At 42.0% G+C, this 18,171-nt stretch overlaps 1 protein-coding gene across 1 annotated transcript in view; it reads left to right on the top strand.

Moving 5' to 3' along the window:
* Positions 1-260: 260 nt before the first annotated feature.
* LOC104532547 (ankyrin-2) overlaps positions 261-18,171 on the top strand; it is a 35,597-nt gene continuing 17,686 nt past the window's right edge. The window contains exons 1-7 of the mRNA XM_029087425.1: positions 261-515; positions 2,827-2,952; positions 5,143-5,265; positions 6,827-6,859; positions 9,024-9,045; positions 11,480-16,111; positions 16,145-17,248. Of these exons, the coding sequence (XP_028943258.1) occupies positions 261-515; positions 2,827-2,952; positions 5,143-5,265; positions 6,827-6,859; positions 9,024-9,045; positions 11,480-16,111; positions 16,145-17,248 (6,295 nt within the window). The remainder of the gene's footprint in view (positions 516-2,826; positions 2,953-5,142; positions 5,266-6,826; positions 6,860-9,023; positions 9,046-11,479; positions 16,112-16,144; positions 17,249-18,171) is intronic.

Here is an 18,171-nt window from a genome sequence, read left to right as displayed (position 1 = left end):
GGAGACTCTGTGAAGGGTTTGCGTCTGGTATTTAGGAGACTAAGCTGTGGTCCAGATGCTGTCCCTGTTGATTTTGCTCCACGCTCCTAAATGCATAGTGGGCACCACGAGCATTCTTGAGCTATTCTTGCCAAATGGTACCTTTTTTTTTTGCTCTTTGCTTTATTCTGACTTGTCACATACAAGCTGGCTTGGTTACCAGCTAATGCTGCCAAAATGGGAGAACATACAGTTTTCTCGCTTAAATCTTTGTGCTGATCATGCAACTCTTCATTTTCTCTTGCAGATTTTGGTTGATAGACTGTCGACAGACGCAAGAATCCGTTACTTTTGCTTCTCAAGTGTACAGAGAGATTATCTGTGTGCCCTACATGGCCAAATTTGTGGTGTTTGCCAAGTCACACGATCCCATTGAAGCACGGTTAAGATGTTTTTGCATGACAGATGACAAGGTGGATAAAACTCTAGAACAACAAGAGAATTTTGCTGAAGTTGCCAGAAGCAGGGATGTAGAGGTACTGCACAAGCATGTTAAACAGTTTTCTCCATTTTCTAATGTCTGTTTTTAAGCTAATGTTTCCTGCCTTGTCTGCCACAAGTCCTGAAAAATAATAGTGCCAACAAATGCCGTCACGGTGCAGCATCGTGAAAAGATGGAAACTTGGACTTTTATCAGGTATCAGGGAAAAAGCAGCTGCCAGATACGAGTGATGAAATCCTGCTCCCAATGGGCAATTGCTGATCTCTTAGTCCACAGGGCTGGTGGGAAGGTTAGCAATGTTCTGCTGACTGCACCGGGGTCTTCCTGGGTCAAGGTGGAATGTAACTGTGTGCTTCACCCAGGAGGAAATCCAATCAGCTGCTTGTGGGAAGTTAGAAAGGAATTGCCTGTCTGACTCTGGTAATACCCGTGTTTGCTATCAGCATTCAAATGGGACATCCAGTGTGTTCTCAGGGCAGTCCTCAGCAATTAAAAAATGAGGTAGCAGGAACCTTAAGCTGGATTCGAGGAGGTGGTAAGTGCAGAAGTGGGCTGAGTTTGAGCTCTCTGTTATGGGGCTAAGGCTTAGAAAAGCTTCAGGACAAAACTGAATGGAAAGCATTTGGTTTGCCAGGATGCCTTTGTATGGCAGACATGCTAAACAGTTGTAATTAGAAACTGGACTGATTTTATGCCAGGAAATTGGGTAATAAAATAAAGCTGGGGGTTACCATTTAGTCCAGCAGTCTCAGGTTCCTCTTCCTCCTTCTCTCTAGCGTCAGGATCAGCGTTCCTTTAATCCACATTCAGAACTAGAGTAGCAACTGCCAACTAAGTACTATGAAATCCATTTGAGACGGCTAGTTATGCAAGCAGGAGACCTTACCCATGGCTTTTATTAAACAAAAAGCAATAGTTTGTAAGAATTTTGCACAGCTTGGCTGGGTTTCAGGTGCACAACAAGACCAAGGACTTCAGTCAATCAGCAGCGAGCCGAGAGGTGGCAGATAGGTGTTGTAAATGGACTTTTTCCTCAGTTAGTCCAAAACTAAGTTCTGTGGAGGCAGGCTAGCCCTAAGTTCAGTCCAGGTAGCTCACAGTCATGTCTGTGGTGGTCCACAGTGATTACTTAGCTCTAATTAGCTTAGTTTCAGTAGCAAACTGCCAGTTGAGACAGCTTGAATTTTTTAGTTACTAATTTCCTCTTAGAGGAACGTCTGAGCAAAGAGGAGCTTTGAGGGTGTTGTTCTTTGTTGAACTGTTATGTTCCTGAGCCTGATACTACGTGGGTGTTGTGAGAAAAGGGGAGATAGTGAAAGCCAAAAAGGACAGGTAAATCTCAACTACATAAATGAGTATCACTAACCAGAAAGGCAGTCAGCAGTGGTCAGGGTTTGGAACAGGCAGAAGCTTTCCTTGGCATGTCCTTCCGCTTTAGTACGGTCTCTTTTCCATGAGAAACCCACCTTTAAAAAAATTCTCCTCGCTGTTCCTGAAACTCTGACAGGTATTCCATGTGCAGAGCCACTAGATAAGGTACAGATTTATAAAACTGAATGACAAGGCTGAATTTCTGGAAATAAAAATCCAGATGAAATAAACAGAATCTACTGATACACAATGTCTTTGCCTGCTGCAGCACCCTGCAAGTGGATTAAACACATAGGTAATCTGATTTTTAAAGTTCTTGCTTTGGTAAAAAGGTCACAGAATCACAGACTGGTTTGGGTTGGAAGGGACCTTAAAGCTCATCCAGTCCCAACCCCCCTGCCAGCAGAAGGGACACCTTCCACTAGACCAGGTTGCTCAAAGCCTCATCCAACCTGGCCTTCAACACTTCCAGGGAGGAGCAGCCACAGCTTCTCTGGCCAACCTGGGCCAGGGCAACCTGCTCCAGGTCCTCTGCAACTTCATGACATTCCCAGACTGGTTTATTGTCCTGCCATTCAAAACTTGGACTTTGGATTTCTCTGCTGAAGAAAATATTTCTTAGACTGTTGTGATGAGGCCAGGTTAGCAGAGTATGCTAAAATCAGAGCCAACAAAAAATACAAATTAAAAAAAAATACAGATTGAGAATTTGCCCAGATTCATGACACTGAATACTCATTTTGTCATTTATAGGTCATGCATTGTTATTAAATTAACAATATATTCCAGTTGGGATTTAATAATCTGAAATGCTTCCACTAATTTTGGGTAACTGTATCTAAAGCTTGTAAATGCTGACGAGTCTGAGCAGTTTAAGAAATTGATCAAAACTACGGTAGAATTATGCTTAAGAAGCAATCCTGACCACCTCACTGTGATTAACTGCTGCTTTGCTTCTCTTTCATTTCCAACAGGTATTAGAAGGAAAACCCATCTATGTTGACTGTTTTGGCAATTTGGTGCCACTCACAAAGAGTGGGCAACATCATATATTCAGTTTTTTTGCCTTCAAAGAAAACAGACTTCCTCTGTTTGTTAAGGTAACATTATACTATGGGCTGTGGGTTGGGTTTTTACTTTTTGCCTAAACTTCTGAGTTTACTATAAGCTTAGCAGGCTGAAGAACAGTCCCAAATTATTTTATGATAATGGATTAAATGCTGATTTGGGTAGTCAAAACAACCAGAAGTGGCTACCTAAAATTGACTAAAATTTTTCTCTAAATCTAATTATCTGTGCCTGTGTTCTACACCCATGTCCACAGCATTCTTTCTGACACCAAAATGGTACTTCTGGGACTCCTGTTGTCTACCTAATAATCTAAAGAGCTGATCAAGTTAGTCTTGTTTGTTCTTCTGTATCGTGGTTCAATATATTGCAAGAAAAAAATGTGGAAACTGCAAAAAAGTGTCAGAAAACGCAATGGAATTGGCAGGAATCTATCAAAATCTGATTGTCACATCCTACACTTGTAATGTGCATATGGCTGTAAATACAGGTACAACTGTTCTTCAACCAGCCATCCTCCCTTCAGTAACAATGCAAAACTCCCTTGGGGGCTCCAGTTAGCAAAGCATGGCTCCTTTTGGGGGATATTTCAAGCTATGGTTTTCCCATAATTTTGAGAACAAAGGAAAAAGGAAGTAATTTAGAGAAATTCCCAGCTGTAACCTGATTTTATCTCTGGAGTGTGGATTTTACTGTACTAGTCTATATTAAAAAAATGTATGTGAGTAGGAAAGTCTGTAAAACAAAAGGCAAAGCGAAAAGCCTCCGTTGATCCCAAATTAAGCAATGCTTTAGCCCTGGTTATCAAGCCAGTGACAGGAACACCGTGGTCCGCGGGGCTCGGCTGCGTCGTTCAGGAGATGTGCAGGGAGCAGTGAGTCAGGTAAACAGCGCTGTCCCTGGGGTCTGTGCTGGCAGCAGAGAGGGCTGCTGTCCCCGAGCCACCATCACCACCTCTGCTGGAGACAGAGACTCCCAGGGCACTGCACGCCTCTCTCTCCCCACAAGCTTTTCCTTCCGCTGGGACACCCTGACGACGATGGAGTGCGCTGTTACCGTTACATCAAACAGTTGGAGGGAAATGCTTTAGGAATGGAAACTGCCAAGAAGTCGATAAAATCAACCCAGTCCCTCATTGTATTAAATCTGCTGTATGCTGCTAGACAACTGTTAAACTCTCTCCCTCCTTTCCAGCAAGATTTTGCAAGCTTGTTTTAATTTAGAACTTTACCTGTATCACCACCTACCTTTGACTTTGCATATTTTTCTCCATGATGGATTTTCGGAAGTATGTTCACAACCACGCGTGTCTTTGTGTCTGGTATTCTCAATCAGATAAAGATAATGCATGTGTGTCTAATGGTATCATCTTAGCAGTTCAGAACACTGCGAATGAGGCAATACTTTCAGTTTTATCTCTTCTGTGACATGGTACATAATCCTTCTGACATTACGTACGACAGCTGAAGTGACATGACTGGTATCTGAAGTTCTAAGCGCTTAACTCTCGTTTCTGCCAACAACTGTGCCAGAGATTTTTCTCAGGTTCACTGCCAAATCTTCAAGTACGTCACGATGTAGTGTCTTCTGTAGGTAATAACCACACCTATAAATGCTTTCCAGAAAATTTCTTCATTCCGAGACTAGGATTTATCAACTTATTTGAGAAAACATTTTGCCAGAGAAGAAATTTTAAGTGTAATCTTTCACCATTTTCAGCCACGCAGCCACATGAACCAACACAGTATTTAGTACTAAAATGTTGAGCAGAGAGTTACCGCTGACATCAGCATAAATATGTGTTCTTGCCACATAGGGGAAAATGACTGAGTTCCTTTTGTCACCTCATACAAAATGAGTCTCTGTTACCACCATACAGTTTGGGGACCATTTCAGTGAAAAATGGGTATTGTAAGTTATCACCATACTGGAATGTCTCTGTTCTTTCAAGACTGTGATTACAGTGTTGGGTTTGCCTTCTGTACATAAGTTTCTAACGTGTAAGCACGTACATGCTTGTGCCTTGTTTTGCTTTGACACACAAATACATCCATATGTGCATTTACAGACAAACAAAAAAAAAAAAAAAAAAGATAAAACATTCTTTTTTCCTACATGGACCTTTTCTGCCACATCTGGCCTCCTGCTAAATAGTCCTGAGTGGCACAAGCAGATCATCCAGCAAAACAACAGATTAAATGTCGGTGTGTTTGCTCTTCCAGGTGCGAGACACCACTCAAGAGCCCTGTGGACGCCTATCATTCATGAAGGAGCCAAAATCTACCAGAGGCCTGGTTCATCAAGCCATATGTAATTTAAACATCACTCTACCTGTTTACACAAAGGTACTGTGAAACCGCACTGATCTCTAGGCATCAGCCTTGTAACAGAAACAAGAAGTGAGTGGGAGGGCAAGACATTGTTAGAGCTTTGCAGTCAGTATTTTATAAAAAATGAATCCCACCCAAGTGTTTTCAGTTTCTGGGGTTTGGTACTCGTAATGCCAGTGTTCAGAGATGCTACTGAATATTCTCTGAGAACTCGGATGACAGAAGGGAAACAACAATCCAGTTTGCACTACACACACAGCTCCCGTGGTTTCAGTTGGTGTTGCACAGGACCTGTGCTAATCGTGTTTCCTACAGAATCTTTACCCAGGTTCTGTTGAGGGGTGGGCCAGATCTGGGACTCAGCGAGCACCTCTGGGTTCAGTTTTTGTTTTACCAAAGACTTCTCATAGTGTCTCACCATGTCTTGTGACACCTCTCTGGAGATGAAGTTACTATTCATACCCGTTTCATGAAGCGTAAGGATACATCTCTAGATCATACTGTTTTAACGGATGAAGTACAGAAGGACTGAAGATTGGTCATGTTTTTCATTTGCCAGTGTGAAAGCTGGTGGGCTGTGCAGTAGCATTTTTAGCTAACTGCCGTGTTTATCTGTGGTGACAGCAATAAAAATGTAGCAGACTTGAGCTCTCAAGTTTGGAAAGTTTATAGCACTGCCAAAAAACATTTCCTTAGACTGGATTTTAATGTTACATTGACTTTTGACACAGACTTTTTCTTCCTGCGTCTGATCAAATCTTTTGAGGATCTTTTGAGTATGACACATGGTGTAAATGGTCTTTCTTCAGAATATTGTTATAACAGTTAATAATGTACCTGGGGAAGACAATGGTCCGATATCAAGGGCACAAAAAGGAGAGGAAAACTCTAGGATGAGTTAGTATTTATAAATAAGGAGATGGAGACTAGTTGGATTCTCATAGAGTGCCCTTGATTCCTGTGTAAGTGAGCTCAGATATTAAGAAGCACTTGTTTCCCCAGAAAGAGTGAGTTTATTGCTGTTCCGTGGTAACTCGCATTCTTTGCTGTCCTTGTCAGAGAAGGAGCTGCCTGCCTGCCTTTTAGGAATGTCTTAGGCTGTTTGCCCAAAGTCTGGCCCGTTGGTGTTCATTTGTTCTCAGCATTTTTAGCATATAATATAATCTTTATTAAAGCATTTTTGTATAATGTAAAAATAACACTTCTCAACATATTTTAACTTTAAATGGGTAATGTTCTTAACTATTTTAAGTATTTATTCGTGCTAATTTATGGGTGCAAAAGCATGTGTGTATTTTAAGTTTTGGTACAAGTAAGGATCACTAGAAGTCTAACACCCAGAAGCAACTTTTCTGTTTGCAGTTTGTTTGATTCTGTAGCCTTTTGTGTTTTACTTTGGCAGTTTAGTTTTGCCTCTTTTTGAATAAGAGATCAATTGCAGAAATGTTCTGCATTTTCTTCTTTCCTGTTAAATGTTGGCAGAAGTGATTTTTTTCCTACTCTCTTCTTCTCAAAAATTTGCATTGTGCCTGCTGTTTTCTCCTTCTCTTTTTGCATGGCATTTTGGAACTGAAAGGAATCAGAATCAGACCAAGAACAAGAAGAAGAGGTAATGTTGCTCTAACAGCATGTTATTGCTTACGCATGCTACTAAAATACAACTAACAGCTACAGCTTGGAGGAGTAAATCTGTAGCGAAACAGGCGTGTCAGGCATTAGCTCAGTGCTGCAAACACAACAGAGTGCAGTTGACAGGCTCTTGCACAGGCTCACTTTTGGAATTTACCAACTGTAGTTTTCCCTTTGTTAAAGTTTTACTGATTCAGATGTGCTGATTTTGGAGGTGTATAATAGTTCACTTTGCCTTCAAAACAGTTCCTTAATAATTCACAAATGATTTTGTTCAAGAATAAGCCACGTAAGTGTATTTGTTTAAGCTTTGGTCTCTGCAGCAAAAAAAGGGAAATGGGATTGTTTTTTCTGGTTCAGAGAACCATCCTGCATCCTAAAAATAACGATGGGCTGCTACTAGACCTGTCTAAAGCGTTCAGAAGCAGGGGATCGTTAGCATTTTTTATTTTACACTTTTTCTTAACCCCTAAGCACAGTGGGAATATGCTTCCTCTAGTTAGTGGTGGTGGGTAGGGGGGAAGGGAGGCAGAGGAACAGATCTCAATACAGTTACCTCCAGCAGCAAGTTCCTCACTGCTGGGGTGAGTCTGCGGCCAGATGGCAGCTGAATGCACCACCTGGGTACCTGCAGGGCTGCGGTTCACAAACCTTGCCCATTTCTGACATCCAGTAGACTGGATCTTACAGGTTTCTGAGTTGGATACTGATGTCCAGTACAGAATCAGTGTTAACTCACAAGTTAAAAGTAAGTTTACCCCCAATAAGAAGGTGTGGAGTTTTCATCTTCACCATAAACTCAGTTGTATCTTAATGGAGGAAGACAATGGACTGCAAAACAGAGTTCAGAAGTTGTGTTGCATGTTGGAGTTTCCTATTGTCACTCCAGAAATATTTGTTACCTCTCCTGTTTCAGTGCTGAAATGTAGGCACTGTCCAGTGAAAATGTGGCCAAAGGTTTTGAGCTAACCCCCCCTATATTCATTCAGAAGGTAACATTGCTTTTCAGGTGATCATTCCATGTCAGACCAAAAGCACAAAACTGCTCAAAAGCTTTTTTAAACACAGCTTTTAACTTTGTAAAAGCGTAGTGGGAAGGATATTGGAAAATTATTTTTCCCAAACATTCATGACTTACATTTTTATGTAAGAAACTAAAGCACGAAAGGACAAGCTCATTGATGGCTAAAAACACCTTCCATTTTAAACTATTTTTTGTTTCCTTGATTCATTTTTATGTTAATAATAGTACTTAGTTGTTGCCAGTGATTTACTTGTATTCATTTCCAGTTTATGGAAAAGCAGGAATTAGTCACATCTTAACTAAGACAATATATTGCATTTATCTTTATAAATAATACTTTTAAATAAGTAAAAACTTTTCAATACTCACTGAAAAACTGTCTTGGGGGCTTTAACATACACAGTATATTGTATGGACAGCACTGCATAGCTGAGTTGCATTCCTCCCAGTCATCCCACCACCACAAGTTTGTATAGGAAATTAAATACTTAGTGCTACTTCTAATTTTGCATACTTTTGCACATCCAAATTTACACATCCAAAACCTTTTTTTGCTTGTGTGGACAAATGATTTTGCTAGCAGAACTGAAAGAAAAAAATCAAACTACAAGGCAACTTCAAAAATTTACTCCTTGATTTTTTTTAGTTAGTCAGATATTGTATTTTTTATGGGGTTTTGGCAAGGATTATGTTCCCTTGAGTGATAATAAAACTGTTTGGTTTCCTGCACCTGCGTTCATCGTCACAAAGTACAGAGGCAAAAACTAGGCAAACTCTGATCTCGGGATGGGGACGTACAATGAAACCGGGTACAAAGCACACTAGTTGCCTTCAGATGACCATGTTACTGCTAGTTGTATTTAAACACAATACGTGGCACCATTTTGCATCTCCTGCTGACCATAATTATAGCCAAGTGACCATTTTTCCGTTATTAGAAACACTAAATTAAGCCGTGCTTTGCCGTTATTTTAAATACACTCTCCATTCCATTTAAATCAATTAATCCGTGTGTCTCCATACATCTTGTGGATTTGACTCAACTGCACTACTTCACTAGTGACTTGGTATATATTGATTATATTCAGACTTTAAAATTTCCCCCTTTTTTCTCTTCCAGGTTGATATTACTTCTGAAAAAAGTAAGATTTTCCTTTTGTTTTGTTCTTTTTTCTTTTGAAAAAGTCATAATGCAGTTTGTATGAAAGATGGTTAAGAATAAAGATAAGCATGAAAGAGAGCTAAGCTTTAACTGCTATTGCTAATAACATCAATTCTTTAAAAATGTAACAGAAAGCATTTTAATACCAAAGCAGCTAACCAATTAAAAACATGCTAATGTATAAATTAACTGGTAATACAATTTAAAACAGTTCATCTAAGCATTTACTTTCCTTTGACATCCCTGGTGATCCCGCTATTGCTATTTCGCTTGTATGAATGCTCATCCCTCCATGTTTGTTTTGTCCATACGTTGACACACATCGTTGCCTCATTTTTGAGATGAATGACAGTATCACTTTTAATGAAAATGTAATTAGTGCTCCAGTATATTTCATTAAATTAATGAAATACAACCATGCCAAAAAAGTGATACTGTCCAAAGAAATCAGGCTGTTGAACCCTTCTCCCCCGCCCCCCCTCCTCTTTACTGTGGTGAAATATGACTGGAGATGTGGCTGTGAAGCTCGGGACAGCGTACAGACCCTGTGCATATACACAGTCAGGCCGTTATTGTACGAAAATGACAGGGAGTGGTTCACACTGCCCAAGATCTCCTTTAATGAAGACGCAAATCAAACAAGTGCATATTCAGTCTGAAGAGTATCTCTCATAAGAACTTTTTTCAGATGCAGTGATTTGTTAAATCTGTTTAGGAAGGAATGACTTCTGTCTTGTTTCCAGTTCAAAGTGCAATGCATTGCCTTTTTTTTTTACATTGCATTTTGAGGATTATTTATTCTTGACGTGCTATGTACATGTTCTAGTGGAAAAACAACAGCACCACGATCCTGAAGATCACGTGAGACAGTAATCCATGTGACATGAATGAAAATATGGATTATGAATCTGCAAAATTACTAGAGAGCATTTTGGTATGCACTAGATAGTTCACACTAAAAACAGCAGCACCAAAGCACCAGATTTTCAGCACCAAAATCACCAGCAATCCGGTTATAATTGATGTACAGCACGAACACTTAGCAGTCATTCCACACAGGAGAACAGTATAGCCAAATGGGTATTTATTACAAAGAAATACAGATAATTCTGTACTGCTCAGGTCTCCTTATTTGCGTTACTACTTTGGGGTGCAGAGATGTGTCAGGTTTGATGCGCTGCACTACCTTCAAGGGAAAAATGTACAATTACAAGGTCTAAGCACTGCATTCTGCTCGGAACTTCAGTCCTCCAGTGTTTCAGTCGGTTCAGTGTACATTTGCTACTAGTCCTTCTTGAAACGGAATATTCCCAGCAGGCAGTTGGGATAATGGGAATTAGCTACATGCAGTTTACTGTGCATTGATTGCACACCTTAGACGAATATTTCACCACAGTATGTTTTACAACATTCTCACCTCTCTTTAATTTCTATGATTAATTTTTGAGAGCTGTTGTTTTTTTAACCGAAGCTACATACCCAGCAGCATTTGCGACACCTTTGCTTTGCATGGAAATAACTTGCCTTACATGAATTGTATGTGTGTGTCTAGTGTGACTGTCTCTGATTTTTGGTTGCCATACATTACATTTTTTATAACTCTGGAATCACTTCTAAGTTGATTCACCCCGTTTTTTCTCCTTCTCTCTCCTTTTCTTCTCTGTCTTCTCCTTCCTCAGTCAATTCATTAGTTGTCAATGAGGATGTTCCAAGGAAAGGACCATGCCTCTTAAAACAAAAGAATGTTTGTTTCATTGTTTAGGTGTGAAATCCCCTTAGATGAAATGCCGGTTTGCAGCTGATTCAGATCTCTACATATTTGATCATATTTTAGATTACTGCAGAATTAACTTTTAACTTTTTATTTTGATCATTAAGAAAACAAAAAATGGTCACAGAATGTTATTCTGACAGTTTGCTAACACTGGCTTTCTCTTAGAGGAGATCGACTTTCAATCAGTTCTAATGCTTTCCCCCTTTTTTCTTCTTTATTTTTGTTTGAACATTGATCTGTAACATCTGAACAATCTTGAGATGCCTATTTTTGTGTGACTTCACTGTGTTCCTTCTGTTTTTAATTTTGAATTTTGTTGTTGTTGTTTTGGTTTTTATTTTTTAGTGGTGTCCTGGTTTGGTTTGTTCCAGCTTTGATACTGTATGTGTGGTTGTGCTATATTGACAAAGTTAAGCAAGTTATTTCCTGCCATTTTCCTTTTCAGTTTTTTTTCCCCTCTCCCCCGTTAGCATTGCTTTGCTCTTGTACCCTCAGATCTTGTGGATCCACCATTCCCGGCCCATTTTGTTGACCTTCCTACCACTGCAACCAAAGACTGTCATTTTCAGTCCTGATTACATTTTCCAAACTCTATTTTTGATTTCCATTTTACTTTCGATGTTTTTCATTCGCATCAAAGATGACGAGACAGAATCTACAGAAACATCTATCCTGAAAAGCCATCTGGTTAATGAAGTCCCTGTACTAGCCAGTCCAGACCTGCTGTCTGAAGTTTCTGAGATGAAACAAGATCTGATCAAAATGACTGCCATCTTGACAACCGACCCTTCCGATAAATCAGGCTCCATTAGAGTGAAAGATCTTGGAAAACCCACTGAAGAAGAGCCAGGGGAGCCTTTTGAAATAGTTGAAAGAGTGAAAGAAGACTTAGAAAAAGTAAATGAAATTCTGAGAGGTGGATCCTATACCAGAGAAGAACATGTTTTGCAGAAGTCCCTTTCCAAACAAGAACTTGTAGAAGAGGAGGAATGGGTCATTGTCAGTGATGAAGAAATTGAAGAGGCCAGGAGAAATGCTCCTTTAGAAGTCACTGAACCTCCCTGCGTAGAAGTCAGGGTAGGCAAAGAGACAACAAAAACGGAGAAGCCAGACACGACGGGAATGGTAGATTACCTTGCAGAGGACTTAAAAACATACGTTTCTCTTCACGAGGTAGAGCCACAAGCCTTACAGGAAGACTTAGTAAAAGAGAGATTCGAAGCTGTAGTAATAAGCAGGGATTCTGAAAAAGAAGGACAAGAATCTCCAGCAACAGGGACGGTAAGTCCGCAGGAGCAACAGAAGCCAGCCTTAGAAATTAAAAAGCCGGTTAGGACAAAATTAAGAGACAAGCAAAAGCAAAAGGAAGACAAGACACACAGCACTGATGAAAAACAGGGACAAACAAAAGTCACTTCAGATGAGTCACTGGGTGAGGAACCTAACTTAACAGTGACAGCTGCTCCTGAGGCTAAAGCTGTGTCCCCTGTTATAGAGGAAACTCCTATTGGCTCAATAAAAGACAAAGTTAAAGCTCTTCAGAAACGAGTGGAAGATGAACAAAAAGTAAGGTCAAAACTACCTGTCAGAATTCAGACGAGAGAAGGCACTGCTGAAAAGGCTTCGAAAAGGCCAGCACAAGTCAAAAAACCAGTAGCACACAAAGCACAACCGCCCGTTTCACCTTCTTCTAAGACAGAAAGACTCGAAGAGACCATGTCAGTTCGTGAACTGATGAAAGCCTTCCAGTCGGGTCAAGACCCATCCAAGAACATATCCGGATTGTTTGAGCACAAATCTGTCAAACAGAAGCAACAGCTCCCTGAGAAGGAAACAGCCCGGAGAAAACCAGCTTCCTCACAGAGTGAGACAAGGCGAGTAGCGAGCCACAAGACAGACAGACAGAAGGACAAACCAAGCACGGTGTCAAAAGCAGAGAAAGAGCCGCAATCTAAAAAAGGGAAAATGCAGATTTCTGCTGTTGAAACCACCAAGAAAGCTGGAGGTAAAGAGGGGGTAAAAGAGCAGAGCAGCAAAAAACCAAGCGAACCTCTCCCTCCCGTATTTGCTGATGAAAGCGCCAAAGATGCAGCAGTTGTGAAGGGCAGGACTTCTGATGACCCAGGAGACGCTGACTTCCAGATCAGCCCCGACAGAAAAACCTCAACAGACTTTTCTGACGTTATCAAAGAAGAACTGGAGGATAATGACAGATACCAACAGTTCCGACACCTTTCGGTGACGGAGGAGGGAGAGCTTAACTTGGAGCAAGTACTGACCAGTCCGTTCAGCGTGGCTTTCCCCACAGAGTACGTGAAAGATGGATTCCTTCCTGCTCTTTCTCTGCAAAGTGCTGCTTTTGACGGGAGCTCAGAGAGCCTTAAACATGAAGGTGTGGCTGATTCTCCAGGCAGCCTACTGGATGGAACCCCTCAGATCAGTTCTGAGGAGAGTTATAAGCACGAGGGTCTGGCTGAGACTCCAGAAACAAGCCCTGAAAGCCTTTCATTCTCACCAAAGAAAACGGACGGGCAAATTGAAGAAGCTAAGGGAGCAGCTAGCGCACACACAGCAGCAGAAACATGTTCTCCGAAGGAACTCTCTCCAAAGGAAGATGAAAAAGGTATTACTGAAAGACGGCTAGATGCTGTTCCTGAGACTAGTCAGTCTCATTCTGACCATGTATCAGAAGAGCTTGTACCTGCAGCCTCTGAAGCAGAGGCTGATAAACTTACAGAAAGTAGCCCGACTTCCATTATGAAAGATATTAGCAGGGATAAAGAATCCAGAACCACTGCACATTTAACTCAGTCTTCTGAAACACATGACACTGCTTTAGAGAAAGAAAAAGAGATAACATGCGAACGCCGTGTTGTGGTTAGAAGTCCCCAGAAATTGGAACTTGCACTTGCTAGCCATGATAGCGAAAGCTTTAGCCCAGTTGCAGATGACTCTCTGGCTGTAAGTCATAAAGACTCATTGGAAGCAAGCCCAGTGCTAGAAGATAACTCATCCCACAAAACGCCTGATTCTTTGGAGCCCAGTCCCATGAAGGAGTCTCCCTGCCGTGACTCCCTTGAAAGTAGCCCTGTAGAACAAACAGTCAAGGCCGGTATTTTGGCACAGGGGCCTCTTCAGCCTGTTTTTAGCAAAGGAGAAACCTGCCCAGAGCTGGCATCGGTGCGTTCCAGGATTCTCCGTGACCCTGAGGGAAGTGCTGATGATGACAGTCTCGAGCAAACATCCCTCATGGAGAGTTCAGGGAAAAGTCCTCTTTCACCTGAAACTCCTAGTTCTGAAGAAATTAGCTATGAAATTACACCTAAAACGGCAGACTCGCAGGCACTGTCAAACATACCAAAGTCTGCCGTGATCCCCGAAGTCAGTGAAGAACCAGAGGATGATTCGGATAGCGAACCAAAGAAGAGATTCACCCCTGAAGAGGAGATGTTTAAAATGGTGACCAAAATCAAAATGTTTGATGAATTAGAACAAGAAGCAAAACAGAAGAGAGATTACAAAAAGGATTGTAAGCAAGACGAATCTGCTGCAGTTGCCGATTCAGAATCTGCATGTGAAGCTGAAGAACCAAAGCCAACAGCTGGAGAAGAAAAAGATGTACCTACAGTCGTGATGTCTGCAGCTGAATCTAGAAAAAGTTCTTCCTCTTCAGAAAGTGAGCCAGAACTGACTCAGCTAAAACGAGAAGCTGACTCAGGCCTCTTGATGGAGCCTGTGATCCGAGTGCAGCCCCCCTCACCACTGCCATCCAGTATCGACTCCAGTTCTAGCCCCGACGAAGCAGGTTTTCAACCCATCGATTCAAAACAATGCTCCTTCAGGGTAGGTACAGTTAGAGCAGAACAGGGTGAGTCGGCAGGAGGTGACATAGAGGAACCGCTTGTCCTTGGAGGCAGCTGTAAGGCGCCCTCCTCGAGAGAACCAGGCCCTTGTCATTCTGATGGCTGTGGACCAGCAGAAGCTGATGAATCAAAATGTGACAGTACAGATGACAGTGAGACAGTTAGTCCCAACGCCCCAGTCACGCTCTCTGGGGGTACTCTGGGTCATTCCATTGGTGACAGTGCTCAAAAAGAAGCTCACGTTGAGCCCTCGTTAACGCTCCCGCGACACGATGCTGCTGAAAAAGATGTCCGAGGCACGGCGGCATTAACACGCGCAGACGTCATCGCTGCAGGAGCCGTGCCTGAGAAAGCAGATGACAGCTCTCATGGACACAGTACCCCCGAGTACTCTGTACCACGAGATGGCAAACCGGCCGACGGTGATACCACTGACCAGTCTGCTTTGGGAAAAGCAGATGGGGATTTTGAAACATCTCAGAGAGATATTGATGCTGAGGAACCCTTACCACAGTATTCATCCCTTACCACTGAAACAGTGGAACTTGAGAGCTGTGTAGCAGATGCTGCTGAAAGCAGTGCTCCTTATATAGTCAGCCCTTATGAAAATGTGTCTTCTGAACATTTCTTTGCTGAGTCTGAAAGTAAGGTAGGACCTGGTAGAAGTCTGCTATCTAGGGAAAACTATTCTGTTGGAGAAGGAAAAGATCAGGCTGGTGAAGCTTTACTTAGCAGAGGCACAGGTAGTGAATATCGCTCTGCAGAGGAAGTGTACATGGAAATAGAGCCAAAACCAGAGGATGCGTTTCAGAAAATACCACAAGGATCTTCAGCGTCGGATTCCACAACATCAGCTGAATCTGCCCTGGAGGATATAAGAGATGAAGCAGAGAAACTGGTCAGTCAAGTTGTCATCACTAAAACTGATGTGGATTCGGACATGTGGAGTGAAATACGTGAAGATGACGAAGCTTTTGAAGCTCGGGTGAAAGAGGAGGAACAGAAGATCTTTGGGTTGATGGTAGACAGGCGATCGCAAGGCACAACACCCGATACCACACCGGCCAGAACACCCACCGAAGAAGGGACACCACTTAGTGAACAAAATCCTTTTCTTTTTCAGGAAGGGAAGTTGTTTGAAATGACTAGAAGTGGAGCCATTGACATGACCAAAAGGAACTATCCCAATGAAAGCTTTCAGTTCTTCGAAGTGGGGCAGCAGCCTCAGGAAGAAGTTTCTTTGTCTGAAGAAGTGGAAGAAGAGGCAGAGGTGGAATCTTCTAAGCTGAAGAGCTCACCAGATCCATTTCCACCTTCAGAATCTGAGGACTCAGATACTCAAGAAAAAGATACGCTGAAATATTCACCCCCAGCATCTGAGTCTAGTGAGAGATCAGAAGAAATGACGGGTGAAGGTGTCAGCATAGGCACTGCAAAAGCAGATCTGAAATCCAGAATTCCAATTAAAATGGGTATTTCAGCTTCTTCCAAATCACCAAAGAAAGAAACTGCTGCCTCTGAAGCTGAGCCCTTCGGAACGGAGACCGACACGGTTGATAGCAGTCAGGTGCCTTGCCCTATCTCTCCTGAGCAGTCTGTAGGAGATGAATTAGATTTTTCCCAAATCGCTAGATTAGATTGTTCCGAACAAGGCGATGAGTCCCCAGACTCTTCACCAGAGGAACAGAGGTCTGTGATTGAAATCCCCACTGCTCTAATGGAGAGAGTGCCTTCTTGTGAAAGCAAATCCAAAATTCCTGTGAGAACAGCTGCTGCTGCTTCACAGTCCTTCCAACAATCAGAACACGAGAGCCTTCCCACAGATGGCTTCCTAGATAGTTTGCAGTGTGAAGGAAAAGATGACCAAGCAAAACCAAAGTCTAAAATTCCTGTCAAAGCAGCTTTCCAAAAAGCTGAACAACAATCCGCATACACAGACACGTCTGTCTGCAAGCTAGAGTCACCCAAAGCTCTTGACGTGACCAGCAAGCTGCCTATGAAACAAGATAACCGAAGTAAATCTGAATCTGATGCAGGTATTGCCATGGACCCAAAGGCCAAACGATCAGTGAAAGCCAGGAGTTACGCAGAGGCAGAAGCAGAGACCAGGGAGAGGGAGAGAGAGATGAAGCTTGAGCTAGACTCAGATGAGGCAACAACAGCAAGACCCAAGGTGTTTTCATCGCGGTTGCCAGTTAAAAGCAGAAGCACTGCAGCCTCCCGCGGTGCTTTTAGTCCCACTAAGGAAAGTAAGGAACATTTTTTTGACCTTTACAAAAACTCCATAGAATTCTTTGAAGAGATTAGTGATGAAGCTTCGAAATTAGTGGAAAGACTCACACAGTCAGAGAGAGAACAAGAATTAGTTTCAGATGATGAAAGCAGTAGCGCCCTAGAAGTTTCAGTTATTGAGAATGTGCCATCCAGTGAGGCTCAGCAGTCAGTTCCTGAAGACATCTTTGACACCAGACCCATTTGGGATGAGTCCGTAGAGACTCAGATTGAACGTATCCCTGATGAAAATGTCCATGACCATGCTGATGAAGGTATTTGCCAACGGCTGGGATTCCCTGTGCGCCGCATGTCATGAATTGATCTTTTTGGTTTCTTTGTTTCCTTTGGGGTGTGTGTGTGCGCGTACGTGCGTTTGTGTACACATGTCACCTGTGTGGCCTTTTCTTTTCAGCTTCTGGTGGTTAGTTGTGTATTTTTTTTTTCCCCTGTGAGCTGTGTTTGGTTTTTTTTGTGTTGTGTCTGTGTTTTTCTTGTCTGTGAAACAATCTCAAGATTGCAAACCATGAATGCAAGGGAAGTGTTACCTTAACGAACAGAAACACTTCTAAAAATACATATTGTTTAACCGTTAAACCGATTGCGAAGGGCATGCACGTTTTGGCTTTTGGCTTTCCCTGGCCCTAGTCTGAACTACTAATTTCTACTAATAATGAAATTGATGGGCATTGATTGAAACTGAGACATGCAAATTCCTTTTCTTTTGAGTTGTTACACAAAGAGATCTGTAGAAGTTTTAAACAATTAAGTTTTTCATGTTCCTTTTTTTTTTTGGACAAACTGTGTCTCGAGGAAATTCTGTGTCACCAGTAACTTGAGCACAAGACTTTCTGGTGTTTGGGTTTTCTCTGTGTACTACTGCTGAGTAGCCACGATGGAAATCCAGCAGCTAAAATGAAACATGCATATATCCTTAACCCTAAGCAACGTGAATCTGAGATATAACAATCCACGTGTGCGTTCAGGGAAAATCAAAACTCAAACTCTGCCATCCTCCCATGAGCTTTGGGGGTGGGAGGAGCAGCCAGTCTCTCTGTTACCCAAATAAATGCAGACTGGCAAATGAACATCTGATTTTTCCTTGCCTTCATTGTAAGTATTTTTGTATCACTCCCTAGTTGAAATGGTCAGAGACCCTTAAATTAACAATATCTCAAATACAAAGCACAACATGAAG

Source organism: Antrostomus carolinensis, unplaced genomic scaffold (assembly GCF_000700745.2).
Source record: "Antrostomus carolinensis isolate BGI_N321 unplaced genomic scaffold, ASM70074v2 scaffold12521, whole genome shotgun sequence".
NCBI classification, from domain to species: Eukaryota; Metazoa; Chordata; class Aves; order Caprimulgiformes; family Caprimulgidae; genus Antrostomus; species Antrostomus carolinensis.
The sequence above is the reverse complement of the archived record's forward strand: the minus strand, read 5'-3'. Positions and strand labels throughout refer to the sequence as shown.